Genomic DNA, 17,506 nt, shown 5'->3' on the forward strand with positions numbered 1-17,506 from the left:
GGGAAAAATCAGACCTTCTGCCTCAGCCAGTGTACGAACAGCTCTGAGGGTATTGCCTTGCGGACCTTGCGCAGGCAGAAGTGACGGGAACTCAATACTAGGAGTAGTTTAGTGATACATGTTTATCCTGAAATTTGGACAATGTTTTGATCCTTTTCTTATCCGGAGTGAGTCTAGCAGATGCAACAGCAAAGGGTCAGGTGTCATGGTCTTCTTCACTAGAAATATCAACTAAATGACTCAAAAAGGTTCTTACCTGTGAGTTTGGTGTCAGGAGATACAACTTTGAGTAGTGTTGCTGCTGTTCTTTTATATGTTGTCACTCCAAGGCAGAATCCTTAAAATTGCTGCATATATTTTACAAGAGCAGTTATTGAAGAATCTGAGCAATAAAAAATGTTCTCACCTCGGGGATTAAGAAGTACAAATAGGTAGTTACAGAATAGCCATGGGGATGTAAAGCATAGCATAGGAAGTGGAGTAGCCAAAGAACTTACACACATGACCCATGAACTTGAACAAGGCATGGGGATGGCCTGAGGGAGTGGGGGATGCTGGGTGGAGGGGGGCAAAGGGGAAAAATCAGGACAACTGTAATAGCATAATCAATAAAGTATAATTAATAAAGACCTAAAAAAATGTTCTGACCTTAAATTAAGGTATATACTTTTTTACAAAAAGTCACACAAAAATAAATTGCCCATGTTTGTTTGTTTTCTCATTCTTTAACTTATGTTTTTGGCCAGTTTTCATTTAGTTAAACCATATTTTTAAGCTTTAAGTCTGCTTTTGTAACTTGCATTTCTTCCTTTGTAAAGCCTGGGCAGTGCTTCTCATTCTTCTCCCCAGCCCTCCCTGTCTTCCCTGTCCTTCCTTCTTCCTTCCCTGCCCTTTCTACCCACTCCTCCCTTGTCCTCTTCCCTCCGCTCTGTATGTGAAACTTACTAATGATTTCTTATTTCTTTTTACTCATTTACGTGTTTGATGTCTGGATTAAATGCTTCTAGGGGAGAGGATTCTGATTTTTACTTTTTAAAATATCCAGTACAATTTCATATACAAAGTTATTTTTGTGTAGTTACTTTTGCATGATTCTGTAATTACATAGGCTAGTAAGATATAAAAAGGTAATGTGTTTTCCTTTATTACAGAGTTAAAAATTCACCACTTAAACAGTCTCCAGGTTATCAGACAGAACTTGTTATTCAGTTGGTATGGGTAGGTGGAGAACCACCACAACAAATAACCAGTTTGGCAGTCAACTCTTCTTATGGACTGTAAGTATAACTTATGTGTTTCTCCTCTCTTCACATTATTTCATACATTTCTTATTTTTGAAAATAGAAATGATGATCTTTATAGTATCACTTAAAAAGTTGCATAACTTTACTTTCAGATGTAATTCTGTTCTGGATAGTTTTTCTGTGCATGGTTACTTTGCTTCCCAATATTAAGTAGGATAACTCACAGACCAGTGAATTATTTGAGGTAAAGGTTTAAAGTTACTATATCGTCTCCTAAATATACTTTCAGAAATAATTTCCTATTTTTAATAGGTATAATGGACATCTAACAATGTCAACCCAGAATACTGTGCACTAAGCTGATTCTGTAAATGGTCTACCATAGCTATGTAATTTATTCTTTCTACTTCTAAAGTTTAACTTGTATAGATTGTACAAGCATAGCAATAATTTAAGAAAGTACTCATCTGTAGTACAGGTGTACTTACTAATTCATGCCTCCAAATATATAGTAGTAATTACACGTACTTTTTTAAATAACGTTTATGTTTGTTTTAAAGTCAGCATTGCGGTATAAGAGAAACCACATGCTACCTGTTCAGTCCCAGAGCTGTTTTTCATGTGCGGGTCGCTGCCTCCTTCCTCGATCCAGCCTAGGGACTCGCTCTTCCTCTTCTTCCTCCTCTAGTTGTCACCACCTACTCTGTTTCTGCAGTTGTGCACCGGACTAAGACCAGCTGTGGTCTGAGATAGTTTTCTTTCATGTCTTTTATTTGCCATCCCACAATGTCAGGACACAGACATTTTCATATTTTACTGCCCACAGCCATAAAGGAAACAAACAGGGAATAAGAAAAAGAAAACAGAAGTTTCAAAGGAAATTGCTAATCAGTTGATCACAGGCCTCATTTGGCTCACAACTGAATTTTGTTTAGCCCTTTTTGTGCATTTTTAAAATTTGAACTAGTTGCCAAGATTATTTGATGTAAAAATCCATATTTTGAGTTTCCACTTAAAAAATCTGATTATTTGAACCATGTCTCTCCATTCTTGCTTGGCAAAAGTCAGCAGGAACCGAGTTGAAGGTTTTCCTCTTCAGATGTGTCATACATTATCCAGTTCACCACTGTCCTTACCTGCCTTTTTTATTTACTTACATAGCCCCTCTATACATTTCAACTTTCTACTCCTTGCTTAAGGGATCTTAAAGGAATAAAATCCATTCATCCTTGATTGCCAAAGCTTTTTGGAAGATACAGTCCCCTGCTTCCCCAATGGAAGGGAATATCTTCCCCTGAGAGGCTCAAAAAAAGATGTCACATTGCTTAGCCTGGGGCTTTATGTTTCTGATCAAGTTGCAACTCCTATGTCAGATTTTTTTAATGATACTGATTGTAATCGTTAATGTCTGCAAAAAATCTACACAGTTCCATGAGAAGCCATGTGTAATCTGTATTTTTATGTCTGTGATAGTTTTTTTTGTTTAAAGAGGAATTTTCTCTAAGACCTATCATGCTTCTTTTTTAGTCTGTTATAGACTACATTTTCTTGTAATTATTATTCGTGCTAAACTATATTCTCTTTTCCTGTTCCAGGGTAGTTTTTGGCAATTGTAATGGCATTGCGATGGTTGACTACCTCCAGAAAGCAGTACTCCTCAACCTGGGCACTATTGAATTATATGGCTCCAATGATCCTTATCGGAGAGAACCCCGGTCTCCTCGTAAATCTCGACAACCTTCTGGAGGTAAAAAGAAAAAACTCCTGAGTTTTAAGGTTTTTATAAATGCTGAGTTACTTCTGTGAATATAAGTATTTCAGTTAGGTAAATAGTTTGTGTGATTTAGTCTGTAACACATAGACTGTCAAAAACTAATAGAAAGTTTGAGCCTATTTTTTTGTTTTGTATTATTACTAGATTTTGCTTTTGTTTTTAGTATTCTAGGATTCTATTTAACATTGGAAAAGAACCACAAAATCAAATTTCTTTAGCTAAATTATGACGACAGAATAATTTGCCTCATTCTAGAACAAATGTTTACTTCAAAGTTTTGTCTCTCTTATTTGGTATTATGGGGCCACAATCAATTTTTCTACAATTTAATTTAAAAAGAGTAATTTTCCATGTGTAAAAGTAGGTGCAGAAGTGAATTTCAGTTCTATGAAAATAAAATGTTTTCAGATAGCCTGATTCAATGCAAACCCTGATCCATTCTCTTCATAAGTATTCTTTTGTTTTTGCTAAGTAATTAGTCTTAATTTTTAAATGTTATAATACTATACCTTATGGAACACATGTATAGTTAGCTGTCTATACCAGTACTCACCTTTTTTCCCCCCATAACCTCCTGGCTCACACAGGAAATTGCATTGGCTCTCTGGCGCATAGGGGTATAATAACGAGGCCTCCAGCAGTCCCAGGCCTGTAGGCTCCCGTCGCCCCGGGGATTGAGGGGAACCCTGCCTTGGGCCGCGGTAACCCACTTGCAGAGCGCCAGTGTGCAGTGGGACACCAGGACGCTCCGGTCTGTGCTTGTTAACTCATCCCCCTGAATAAAATCCTCTGAGAGGCATTTCTCAGTTGCTCGCAGGGCATCATTGCCTAACACTACCTGTGTCCCAGTTCATGAGAGAGGAAAGAGGTAGTGACATATAGACCTTACTGTCTTGTTGATTGAAATTTTTTCCGCATTTCTGTTTGTATGTGTAATCATTTTGTCATTTGTTGTCTTCAGCAGAAACTGTCTCAGCCATACCATTCTAGTCTCTCTGTCTCCTTTTTTTCCTTCCACTTTTCATTGCTTCACTGAGGTATGCTGACTGTGGCTTCTTGCATGCGCAATCTTAGTTGCTTATATTCTGAATCTGTGAAAAAACTCCGTTCTCCTTTTTTAAGTAAGTTATTTATTCCATGTCAGTAAAATCATGGCATGTTTGCTTTTGTTTGTAAAATCATTTTTTTCTCATTTATTTTTTAAAAGCTTATTAGAATACTGTCTCTACAATAATATACTCATTACTTAAATTCACCTCAAAATATGTATAGGAACACAGCTATTGAAATGTTTGTATCCCAACCCAGTTTCTTTATAAAGTAAAAAAATTAATATGTAGTGTTAGAAAGTTAGAGTGTTGTCATGATAGAAAAGAAGTTTTTTGTGGGCAACAATTACTTTTAACAATTGTGTCACAAACCTTGTAAAATTTTTTTAGTCCTAAAATTAATTTCATTTCTCCTTGATACCTCATTGTAGTTTATATAAAATTGCTAGAAACTAAATACCTAAGTTTATCCAAGGATAAAGACCAATTTTGCAATGCAATTTTAAAAATATTTTTTCTTAAATTTCACAGCCTTCTACTTTACTGTGTACAAAACCCCATATTATTCATATTATTATTTGATTCATTTTGAATTGAAGAGTTAGTCCTCCTGTACCTAAACATCTGAGTGTTTCTTGATCAGTTTAAGATATTTACATATTGTTACTATGCTCACTTTAATAATATTTAGGAATGTAGTTTAAATTAAAAGAGTTATTTTAAAATATGCCTTAACATTAAGAATATTTTTGTCTTAATTTGAAAATATAATTACTTATATTTCAAATAAAATTAAATATAGAGTAATTGGTACTAAAAATTGTTTTTAAATGAAGTGTATGTGTCATTTTATTTTATTTTTTAAGATTTTATTTATTTAGAGAGAGGGGCAGGGAAGGAGCAAGAGAGGGAGAGGAACACTAATATGTGAGAGATACATAGGTAGGTTGCCTCTCACACACCTCCACCTGGGGACCTGGCCCACAACCCAGGCATGTGCCCTGACTGGGAATCAAACTAGTGACCCTTCAGTTCACAGGCTGGCGCTCAATCCACTGAGCCACACCAGCCAGCGCAGTACTAAAATTCTTTAACTGCATTGATGCAAAAATGATACTCTTATTAAAGTATATACTTTATAATATATTCTTGAAGTATAGCTCAAATACCGTCAAACTGTTCTTTTTAATAGATCAGCTTGAATAGAGAAATTTTTGTTACCAATAGGTGATTATATATTTTTGGAAAGAATAAGATGTCACTTGTGAAATTATTCTATGAGATAAAACATTACTGTTTAAGTTTAAATGTGTTACAGCTCTATTAAAATACAGTTGAACTATTAACTAAAATAGTGTCTTCATAATAACATTTATGAAGCTGTCACAGGGATATGTAGTGATGAAGTGTTTCAACTACCTATGTATTTGCTAAAAGTCTTCATTCTCATATAAATGAGATGTGGTAATATATGTCTAGTTTTGCTGGCCATTTTTATACCCCACGAAGAATACAAAAGGAAAATTTTTGTTCTGAATATGATTCTAAACCCCAAATAAGATCTTACTAGTGATGTGAAAGTGATAGACACATAAGAAATGTGCTTACTTAGTCTTGGAAGTTGATAATTATAAAGAAGGTAATTAGCTGGCTTTATCTAACTCTATCAGACTTTAGGAAAGATATTTTCAAAAGTTATGGAGAGGTGGCTCTAAATATGAAGTTTCGGCTATACAATTGCAAGTGCTTTCAAGTGGAGTAAATATTGTCAATAAGATAGAAAAAGAGAAGTAGCTATGGAGCCCAGTAGTACCAGTTGAAATATTTGTGTGTGTTATGTGTATTATATGAAAAAATAATACTGTATAAGAAATAATTGATACTATCAAGGATGGCTAAAAGTTTTGTATAGATGATTAAGTACTGTATTGAATTAAGGCTGATTTCCAAAAAATGTGAAATATAGCAAAATGTTTGTTTACAGTGGGAATATACTTAAGGAAGGATTAGGACCCCATTTTAAAGTTATTTGAAATCATAGTTAAAAAAACAATATAGAAGTAAATAACTTTGTTTCTCAAGTCTCCATTAATAAGAATTATTTTTCTCTCTGAAAAGTATAAAAGGTAATAAAGAGAAATTAAAGTGTATGCTAAATTATATAAGGCAGTTCAAGCAATAATAAAGCGATGTCAAGAAAATTTGTGAAGGGAATTTGTATAGTGTTCCCAATTTAATGAAAGTGAAATGTTTTATAAATCAGCAAATTTGATATACAAATCATTCAGAATTCTAGAATGATTTGCCAAGTATCTGATGCCTTGTGTACATATTGAAAATAGAGATATCAATAGAAGTTAGCAGTAATTTACTAAAAGTAAGTTGTACCAAAATTAATGTTACTTTTTTAATCTTTTAATTACAGGGTTGGCTCATGGCAGCCTGTTGACATATTTCTTCAAGTTAATCAGTATTTGATAAAGAATTTTGTGACTCCTTTATGACCTAGACAGGTAGAAGTGACCTAAATACCTAGTTTAGTTTGATGATTGCCGGGTTGATTAGAGTAAAAGTCAGCAAACTACTGTCTGTGGGTCAAATCTGGCTCACTGCCCATTTTTGCAAATAAGTTTTATGAGGGCAGCACCATGCTTATTTGCTTACGTTTTATCTATGGCTTCTTTTGTGCTACAATATTAGAGGTGAGCAGTTGTGACAGTGGCTCCAAAAAACCAGTCTGGACCTTCACAGAAAACTTTTGCCAATCCCTGGATTAAACCATAGGATCGACTGGGTCAACTTATAACCTGATACTTACTTTGACCTAGTGGGCCTCAGTTAGTGAATGTAGTATGTGCAATAACATATGGCTGTGTCTTGTTGAACATTTTAAACAGTAAATTAAGCCTCCTATTTAAACATTTGAAAAGGAAGGTGTATCTTTCTGATAATGACAGTCAAGTTTACTGTCTCTAGAAGTAATTACATGCTTGTCATTGTGTAAAATACCAAAAATACTCAGTGCCTCAGTTTATTTTGTAAAATGAGGATAAAACTGTCCACCTTATTGGCTGCAGTGGGGGTTAAATGAGTCAAGCACTGAGAACCATATTTGGCACATAATAAGCACTTAGTAAATGTTGGTTATTATGAGTTAGCTAATTGGGTTGGGATACATTGGGCAAAGTGTAGATAACTATACTGCTAGGAATATTTGTTGAAGGCAGTCTGTCAGTAACAGAGAGATGGATTAGATTATAAGCTACAAAATTCTTTCACATGTATTCATTCAGTAATTCAACACATTTACCAGGAACTGACCATGTGCTCTGCACTATTATGGGTAATAAAACAGACAAGAATCTGTCCTCGTGGAACTCATTACACTGGAAAAGACAGACAATTAAAAATATAAGTAATATGTAGTAAGTTGCATAATAGTGCTAAAAGGAAAAATAATTAAATTCGGACAGATTTGAAATATCAGTGACATGGGTGTTGAATTTTAAATAGAGGTTCCAGGTGACTTTTGAGTAAAGATTTAAAAGAAGTGAGAGAGCTATTATCCATGAAGTTGCCTGTGGAAAGGACATTTCAAGCAGAGAGGAGCAAGTACATTGGCTCTGAAGCAGTATTCCTGGTGAGTTCAAGGTACAATGGGGAGTAACTAGAGTAGAGAGAGTGAGAGGTGGGGAAGTAGGTGAAAGGAGAGGAAATAAAGTCAGAGAGGCATACTGTAGGTAGTCATATGCTGTATTCCACAGTCCTGTATCATAGGATTGTATACATCAACCAGCCATAGAGGATTCAACTTTAACTTTTCCTGAGTCAGAAGCCATTGCACAGGTTTCAGCTTATTCAGTAATTTATTATCTAAAAATTAAAGAGTCTCTATCACATTCTGTAATTTACCTTCTTACATGTTTCTTCCTAGAGAAGAAATGGCAACTTTATCATTTTTAAGAATGGGAATTATATCTCAGTATATTTTTATAGTGTGTAATAGCAATTTACAAAATAGAAAAGGCTTAGATTTTCAAAACCGATTAATTTTTCAGTACCAATTTACCAGGCCCACTGTAATATTAGAGAATATTATCACTACTACGGTATTTATTTTTTTGTTGAGGTATAATTGGCATATGACACTGTTAGTTTCAGGTGTACAACATAATGATTCGATATTTGTATACATTGCGAAATGATGACCACTGTGAGTCTAGTTAACATCATTCATCTTATAGTTACAAAATCTTTTTTCTTACGAGTTTTTAAGATTTACTCTCTGAGCAACTTTCAAATATGCAAGACAGTATTATTAAGTATAGCCATCCTGCCGTACAATACATCTCCATGACATATTTTATAAATGGAAGTTTGTACCTTTTGACCCCGTTCACCCATTTGTCACATCCCCATATCCCCTCACCTCTGGTGACTGCCACTCTATTTTTGCTATCTGTGAGCTTGTTCTTTTTTTGTTTTGTTTTAGTTTTAGTTTTTTTGAGGCTTACATTTAGGTTTAGTTTTGTGTGTGTGTGTGTAGTTTACGTTTTTTTTAGGTCTAAGTGAGATCATAAGGTATTTTGTTTTGCTTACCTTCTTTCATTTAGCACCATGCCCTCAAGGTCCATCCGTGCAGTTGCAAATGGCAAGATTTCATTCCTTTCTGTGATATTTCACTTGTGTGTGTGTGTATGTGTATGTACACACCACATTTTCTTCATCCATGCATCCATTAACGGATGCTTACGTTGTTTAGGTTATTATCATATATCACTACCATTTAAAGACCTATCATTTATATAAACAAATATTTTGTCATGGGTTAAATGCATACCTGTAATTGCATCTATCATTTTAGAACCATAAAAACTAGCTTCTTTTTACAGAAAGACTAATTTGATGAATGTTGAAAAGGAAGCTGTCATTCAAAAAGCTTCTACCCACTGAAGACAAATGGTATATAGTTCAAAATAGAAAACACTTCTTATAAACCCAATTCAGTACTCAGTGTTCTCTTGAAAATACTACTGTAAGAGCTTTCTTGGTGACTGTAGATATTGTGACATCATATCTTTCAACAAATGAATGGGAAAGCAGATAAGCAGATAAAGGTTATATATGCATATATGTCTGTGTCAGTGATTTTCAACTGGTGTGCTGCAAGAATTTTTAAAATGTATAATAACTGACTATTTAGTCAGGGGCACTGACTTACTCCCTTAGATTCACATTAAAAAAATGAAAACCGTCAACAATAGCCATCCAGTGTGAATGAATCAAAATTATACCTATTTTTTGTCAGATCAGCAAAAAATACGTTTTTTGGTGTGCCACCAAATTTTAGTAATTAGTTTATATGTGCCATGAGATGCAAAAGGTTGAAAATTGCTGGTGTATGTGATACCTGGCTTTTTCAGAAGCCCAGATGTGTGGCCACTTGTCTGTTGCCCAAATGCCGAACTTTTGATGTGTTTTTTGTCAATTTTTAAAGAATTTGCAAGGATTATGTTTAAATCACGAAGCAAACTAATATTCATACTAATTGTTTACATTTGTCATGTCTTTTAAATTCTTGTCTACAGCATAAACCATCTTGCTGTGTTTTCTTCTATGAATTTAGGTTATATTATGAGATAGATTAGTTTTATATAGGTCATAAAAATGTGTAGAAAGATTTATGTAGAACTTTAAAAAAATGTGATTGGATAGTTTTTAAGAGGTATGGCCTTGCAAGATAAGCATGCACAATATTTTAAAGTTGCAGATTTTGAGGTACAAAATATTTTTTATATTATTATTACAGATTTGGAGGTACACAATATTTTTCATATTATTATTGAAAAATATTGAAGGGAGGTGTTTGAGACATACATAGGGGAAATCACATTGAGTTGAGGGCCCCAGTGATGTAACAATGACCAAACTTACTGCCAGTTATTTATTCCCCCTCAAGAGAAATCAAGTAATACTGGTATCATGTGCCCCTCAAATTACTGATTTTAAACAAAGTTTTACATTATATTTGGTGTTCCTTGAAGAAAAGCAAATTATCTCTTGAAAATTCTGTTTTTTAATTGATGACTGTCATATTAGTTTGAGGTGTTTTTAGCAATTTTTTTTATGCTCCTATCTCAAAACTAAGCGGCATAGTATCAATGCTAAGTGTCCTTTAATCTTCTAGATTTTTTAATATACTGTTATTACAGGTGTACTACAAAGAGGAGATAAAACTGTTTATATAAATTCATGGTGTGATTTGGTTTTTGGTTTTGTTTTTTTAGCAGGTCTGTGTGATATTAGTGAAGGGACTGTAGTCCCAGAGGACCGCTGCAAATCTCCAACTTCCGGTAATTTGTTTTTTATTTCATTAATAAGTATAGTTCTACAAAAACCAACATAACGTATCAGCATTCCTTTTTTATAGATAAGCATTTAAAATGCACCTACAAGGAACTTCACTGTCACATATTTATTCTTAAAGTCATAACTGTATTTTGTGCTTTCTCATTTAGTAGGGAAAAAAAATGCCCGAGATAAAAATCTATACCTATTACCTGTCAAGAGTCATATAACTATTTACTTAGGTTTATAATAGTTATACCTTTTTAGGGAATATATATTTTACTTGTTACCATTAGATCAAATGGTTTAGTTATATACAGCCTTGTCTTTGCTCTAGGCATGCCTGTCATCACTTGGTAGAATGGTATTCTAATCCTTGAATAATTCTATTTAAATATGGAAGATTTGTAACATTTGTACTCTAATGGTGACTATACAATTAGAATAATTGTGGACTATTTATATTTGTTCTTGTTTTGTGATCAAAGTAATACCTAGTATAATTTTATAGCTATGTTAAAGCAGTTTTCCTTCCTTATTTATATATTGGTCTTTATGTAACCTGTTTATCTATATATTAATATTTTAGAGGAACTTTTTGTAGCTTTTGAGTCTCCATAGGCTTAAATGGATCCTGAATTTATTATGTTTTCAGTGGATTGAAACTTTGCTAATCTTTAATAAAGGTGACTTCATAATTTTAATTACCACATTTATTAAATCATTCTGACTGGGGATTTTCATCGACTTTCTACTGGAAAAATTGTTCTTAGCATAAGGTAACATTGTTCTTAGATTATGATCCTTAGCTGGTTCTACTACATCAGAAAGAATTTTAAGAATCCGACATATTGAGAAGTGCATTCTACTTTATTCCCTAATATTTTAGTTTAGCATTTTATTAGATAAAGGACTGTAAAAGCTTTTGTGATATTTTCTTTTTAAAGTTACATTTTCCTGATATTGCACAAGTTAACCATTTCTTAAAATATATCCACCCTCTGGTCTCCTTAATCTTTAAATTTCATGTTTAAAGTCACACATCAAACTAATAAAACATTGAGCTATACAAATCACTCACATAATTAGCACCTAATATTAAGTCTGAGCATTGATAGAATAAAGTCTGAATGAATAATATGGAGCAAGTAACTGTATTTCCCATCTTACAGGACCAGTGTTATTTATGAATTTGGAATTTAGAATTACAATATTTTTAAATTCTGGCTGCTCTTCCTTCAGTTACATACAGTACTGTTCTGTTCTTTTCACCTTCCCTAAAGGCCATGTGAATGCACTTGTCATTATAAGGCTATAAGCACATCGGGTAATTTGGACATGAAACATTATTTTTTCATATATTAAATGACCATCAAGAGTATTTTCACCAGATTGAGGCCAAATAAATTAATACTCTGTTTTGTCTTAAGCTAAACTTTCAACAGGTGTGTGTATATCTAGCAATTTGAAATAACCCAGCAAAAGGTAATTGTAGATAAGTATATAAGTATATTTAAATCTAAGTACATAAATAAAAAAAACTGCATAAGATAAAAGCTCTCCAAATTCTCTCTTTTTCATACCAGAAAAATCTAAACATTGTTCAACATTTTTAAATATATTGTACTCTTTGGTCCATATGAAAAGACAGTGTAGTTTTATCATGGAGAAATTTTTATGACCTCAAATATCATTGATAAGTCACAAATTCTTACCTGTATATATAAAACTACTTTAGTTCTTGGTTATGTTCTGAAAGATAAAAGCATTCTCTGAAAAGTTATATCTATTCCTGCATATCAGGAAAGGCTCCTCTTACAAAAAACAAATTAGACTTTAGAGACAGTAGTTGTACCTGAAACATGTTTCATATAGCAAGAGACAGATGTCAGTCATACATAACTCCTAAGACATTCAGGAGGAACTAGAATAAAATTCTGGAAAGCTACCCCTTTGACACCACATTGTTACAGCTCATGTCTTTCACTGCTTGTCTGTTTTTAAATAGTTAACAGTAGTTTTTGCTACCTATCATGGGCCAGTTGTCTTATTATTTGTACATTTATAACTTTTTAACTTTGTTTCTATTAGCATTCTAATATAGAAATAAAAGAATAATTTATTATTATTACTCTCACCAATCCATGTAACTTCTACTAATTTAGGATAGTCAAAAAGAAAACTGGATGGGGTGAATTTGAGGTGAATGTGAAGAACCACAAGGGATCATGTTATTAAAACCATAGAAAGCAGTAATTAAATTACAAACCTCAAATACGTTCTACAGTGCAGTGGGAAATAAATAAGGCAAATAAATAGTTAAATGGTACATTATAGGTTATTAATGCTAGTATGACTAATAAAAAACTGTTGGTATTATTGAGAAGAGGAAATGTGTAACAGTGGGTCAGATGTTGAAGAGAGTTCCTCATAAATGCTAAGAGAACGAGTAGTTTAGAAATGAATATGCCCTTTATCAAAACCAGTGTATTTACTCAAACTAATACATGTAAAGGAAGAGAAACTTTTTTGAAAAGGTTTTAAATCTCATAATGAAGATGTGTGATCTCAACAGTTTGTATTAAAGTTCTATTCAAAAATAGTTTGCCTTTTCCATTATTTTTAAATAAATCTCTCTCTCAGAAATACAAAGTTAGTTCTGCCATCCTGAATTAATGTAGAAAATTGTTCCTTTCATCTCTATTTGATCTTTATTTTTTTAAAACTCACATTTCTTCACTGAGCACTTTAGAAATGTCAGAAATTTTTTTTTAGCACTGCATTCAAAATGTGGGTGTGCATGTGTGTGTGTTTATTCTAAAATGATGAAAACATTTGTTAGGTTATTTCAAATTGAAAAAGCTACACATACCATATAAATGGTGCCTTCAGGAGTTGCTGTGTACCCTGGAAAAAACAAAAAGCTGTAGATATTCCCTATGTTGATTTAATCAGCAATTTAGTAAATATATTCAAGTAAGACATGCTGAAAACATTTTTAATCCTCAACCGAGGATATGTTTTATTGATTTTAGAGAGAGGAAAAGGGAGAGAGAGAAACACTGATATGAGAGAGAAACAATGATCAGTTACCTCCTGTAGTTACCCTGACAGAGAATCAAACCGGAAACCTAGATAAGTGCTCAGACTGGTCATGGAAACGCACGGCCTTTTGGTATATGGGACAGTGCTCCATAGTAACTGAGTCACCCACCCAGGGCTGAAAATGTTTTTGGAACTTTTTCATGAGCTGTCACATAATTATGATAAGCAGTGGTAGACATTTTCAGTTGGGGGAAAATCTATAAATATGCTTTTTAAATTTACAGTTATGGCTTATGTTGCTTATTTTAGGTTGAAAATACTAAACGTTTATAATATCATACTTACGTTTAGATAAGTTATCTTGCTACTGCTCTACTTTCAAATATATGAAATGAAACAGGTATTAATAAATTCTGTACATGCAGGTGGCTATATTTAGTATCAAAGGGATATTTAGTATCAAAGTGGTATTTTAAAATATATAGCATCTTATCATAACCATTATCTTATTTAAATGCGAGTTATATGTATATGAAAAACAAGTATACTATTTCCATTCCTGAAAATGTTATTGAGCTCAATGTTACTTATATGATTTTTTTATATAGCATTTATAGGGACCTATAAATGCTATTTAAGAAAAATTACTTGGTTTTTAAAGAGTAATCTTTTAAGACTATTATAAAGTAATTGGACCCTGCCAATGTTGGCAAGTTTTACTTGCTCTGTGAAGAGACACCTCAAGGAAATTTTCTACTGGCCGAAGAAAACAAGTACAATTTTGTGGTGCAAAGGGAGGTCGAATTTTGATGTTGTTAAGGTTCAGTGCTGTCACTGGGACAAAAAAGGAAAAGAAAAGAAACAGAAAACTTCTTTATTTATTGCCTGTTATGTTTGAGATATTTACTTGTAGTAGAAAAGGTTCATTCTTTGTGTGTGTGTGGTTTTATGTATTTATTTTTAGAGAGAGGGGAAGGGAGGGAGAAAGAGAGGGAGAGAACCATCATGTGTGGTTAGCTCTTACGCACGCCCTACTGGGGACATGGCCCACAACCCAGGCATGTGCCCTGACTGAGAATCGAACTAGTGACCTTTTGTTTGGCAGACTGGTGCTCAATCCATGGAGCCACACCAGACAGGAAGAAAAGCCTCATTCTTTTGGCAAATGTTTATTTAGTGATATCTGCAGGCACAGCATTGCACTGAGTGCAAAGGTAATGCAAAGATAAATCACTTGGTGGCCAGCTTTTCAGAAGTTCAGTCAGTGGGAAAGGTTAGATGTTTGTAACTTACAATAGAAGATATTAAGTTATTAACATCATAAGAGAAGTATACAGATAAGATAAAGTATTATGAGAATTCAGAGGAGAAGTGACTTATTTACAGATTTGAGATTGAAAAATTTAATGGAAGAGACACCCTTTTAATTGCGTTATAAAAAATAGTTTTATTCTAATGAAAGTCAACTAGACTACTACTTAAAATTGTATTTAGAAGTGTTAGAAATTAAATACTATGAAAAATTAGAAACCCCTTTTTAAAGAAAATCACAAATAAAATTATAATTATAAAAATAAAAGTCACAGATGGAATAAAATTTAATATTTCTTACCTTATAAATTTAAATAAATATTTGAATATAGCTAAAATTATAAGTATTAACCTCAGTATTTTAAAGGCCTCTAAGGTAATAGTAGAATTTGTATATTATTTTGGAGTTTGTATCTAGAAAGCTAACACTAAAATAAATTGTACCAGTATAGCACTTGCACAGGATTCTTAGTTCTACTAGATAAACCTTATTCAGTTAACTACTATCAAGAATTTTTACCTTTTTTTCAGAAACTGTTAACCTCTACTTATATTTTTCTTTATCTGTTCTCTAACGTACATGCCAATATTTTGCCCAGTGGTTGTAACTTATAAAAATACTGTAGTTTTGAGTTAATATTTATATATACATGGAATTCTTCTACCATGAAAGAGGATGCACTAATGACTGCCCTTCTTACTGTAATATTATAAGAATTCTTGTTAACTATGTTTACTTGTGGTCAGCAGTGTGGGAACTTGTAGAAGTTCTCAGATTATTTTGTTTATACTTTTCCCTGTGACAACTCAGTGTTTGTGACTGACCGTTTGCCTGTTCCATTATTTTCATTTGTGTAGGTTCTTCATCACCACATAATTCAGATGATGAGCAAAAAATGAATAACTTTATAGAAAAGGGTATAGTATCTTTATTTTAAAGTGTTTTTATTATGTTTAATTCATTTAGTTTATTACTTTGAATAGATTTTGACATTTTATATCAAAATATTATTTTCAGTGAAGACCAAAAGCAGAAAGTTTTCCAAGATGGTAGCCAGTGATATAGGTAGGAAATAGAACTTTCTATTTTGTTTCTAATCCTTGCTATATGCAATGCTAACTCAATACCAAGAAATTATCTAATGCATTGCATTTATATATATTAATTTGTTATTCCTATGCTAAACGATCTCTTGGGCTGTATTTCTTCTAAACTCATCGGGCAGTAATGATTAAAAATCAGTAAAATTGGGGTTGCAGTTTTTCCTCTGACTTACGGGGTGAATTGTTTTATTAATTTTTATTTTTGCTTTATGTTAAAATAAAACAGGGTTCAATTTATGCCATAAGTAGCACAATTTTATATTCCCATGTTTGAAATTTCTTTTTTCCTTTAGAGTTTTATTTATATTTCTTCTACCTTTATTTCATCTTCCTCCTGTTAGCAAGACCCTAAATTTCAAGGAAATGCTTCCCTGAAAGATTGACTCTTAGTCTGTAATCTGTACCATCCTTGAGTTAAATGGGAATTTTCTAGGATCGTCCTCTCCCCCTGCCAAATAAAAATGAGCAAAGGAGAATACTTTATATTAGTCCTTTTGCTTTTATGACTAGCTTTGAAATGAATTATTTGAAGGTTAACAAAGTCTAAAAATGGTGGGTGAAGTATGTAATTAAACTTTGGAAACATAATGAAAATAAGATATTTGGTCATAAAATTTGAATAGTCTCAAAATTTTTAAAGGCTTGAGAAACACCATATTTGAAAAAAGAAAAATTTAATCTTTGATTTAAATCCAAAATTTTCATTATACTGTTATTATTTATTTCCCCCCAAATTCCCACCACATATTTGAATTGTTTTAAATCGGATGAATTTCTAGACAGCTGGAATTGACTGACTTTGTCTCAACTGACAAAGTCTACTCTATAGTATAATTAAATTGTAAAAACTCGTAGAAGTATTAATAGTATCCCTATTGTCTGCATGTTGTAAATTGAACCCTGTTTAGTCATATTAATGTTGGCTGACTTGACACCTCTGGTCTCTTTTAAAATAAGGTGGTTTATTCTTGGGCAAGGGGCTCTTCATTTATGGAGAATCAATTATTTACCTCTTTTTATTTGTGGGTTTTTAGTGAATCAGTTGATAATAGTTAAATCACTTTAATTATGTACTAGCACTGTAGCATAACAGTTTCTCAACAAATTTCTTTATAGTATATTCTTATTGTAATACTTTAGAAGTTACTTTACTGTTATATAATATAAAAAGTTAGAAGGGACTTTCCTACATATAGTTTAGAACCTCCATAATTTAGTTATGTAGGAGTTCTACCTTTCATGAAAGCAACTTTGTACATAATTAAACTTTTGTAATAATTTCTCTTGTGTGATTTTTTGATCCTGGGGTTATATTTTCTTTGTTAAATATAATGACTACCTTTTATTTTTTCCTATATTTTGAATGGAATATGTAACATGAATATTTGAAAGACATCATTTAACAAATCTCTTAGGAATGAGAACATTATTGGAAGTATAATTCTTTAATAACAGTCTTTATGTTATTAGCAAGTTTTTTTTTGTTTTGTATTGTTTTTTTATCAAGCCAGTTTTTATAGTTTTATTTATTGGGAAACATGTTATCTTTATTCAACTTTTCAAACTTTGTTAGTTACACAGTTATACATAATTATTTTTTACCTTCAGAAACCACTGTTATGTCTTCTGTT

General features: G+C 32.5%; 1 protein-coding gene across 3 annotated transcripts in view; it reads left to right on the forward strand.

Moving 5' to 3' along the window:
* STXBP5 (syntaxin binding protein 5) overlaps nucleotides 1-17,506 on the forward strand; it is a 147,813-nt gene that overhangs the window by 102,292 nt on the left and 28,015 nt on the right. For 2 of the 3 annotated variants that reach the window (XM_054570083.1, XM_054570084.1), the window contains exons 17-19: nucleotides 1,152-1,277; nucleotides 2,840-2,991; nucleotides 10,355-10,420. In XM_054570083.1, the coding sequence (XP_054426058.1) occupies nucleotides 1,152-1,277; nucleotides 2,840-2,991; nucleotides 10,355-10,420 (344 nt within the window). Of the gene's footprint in view, nucleotides 1-1,151; nucleotides 1,278-2,839; nucleotides 2,992-10,354; nucleotides 10,421-15,629; nucleotides 15,690-15,789; nucleotides 15,838-17,506 lie in introns of all 3 variants that reach the window. The other variant, XM_054570082.1, reaches the window with a different exon arrangement.

Source organism: Pteronotus mesoamericanus, unplaced genomic scaffold, assembly GCF_021234165.1.
Source record: "Pteronotus mesoamericanus isolate MK-2021 breed Mesoamerican mustached bat unplaced genomic scaffold, CSHL_Meso_final contig_20, whole genome shotgun sequence".
In the NCBI taxonomy this organism is placed as follows: Eukaryota; Metazoa; Chordata; class Mammalia; order Chiroptera; family Mormoopidae; genus Pteronotus; species Pteronotus mesoamericanus.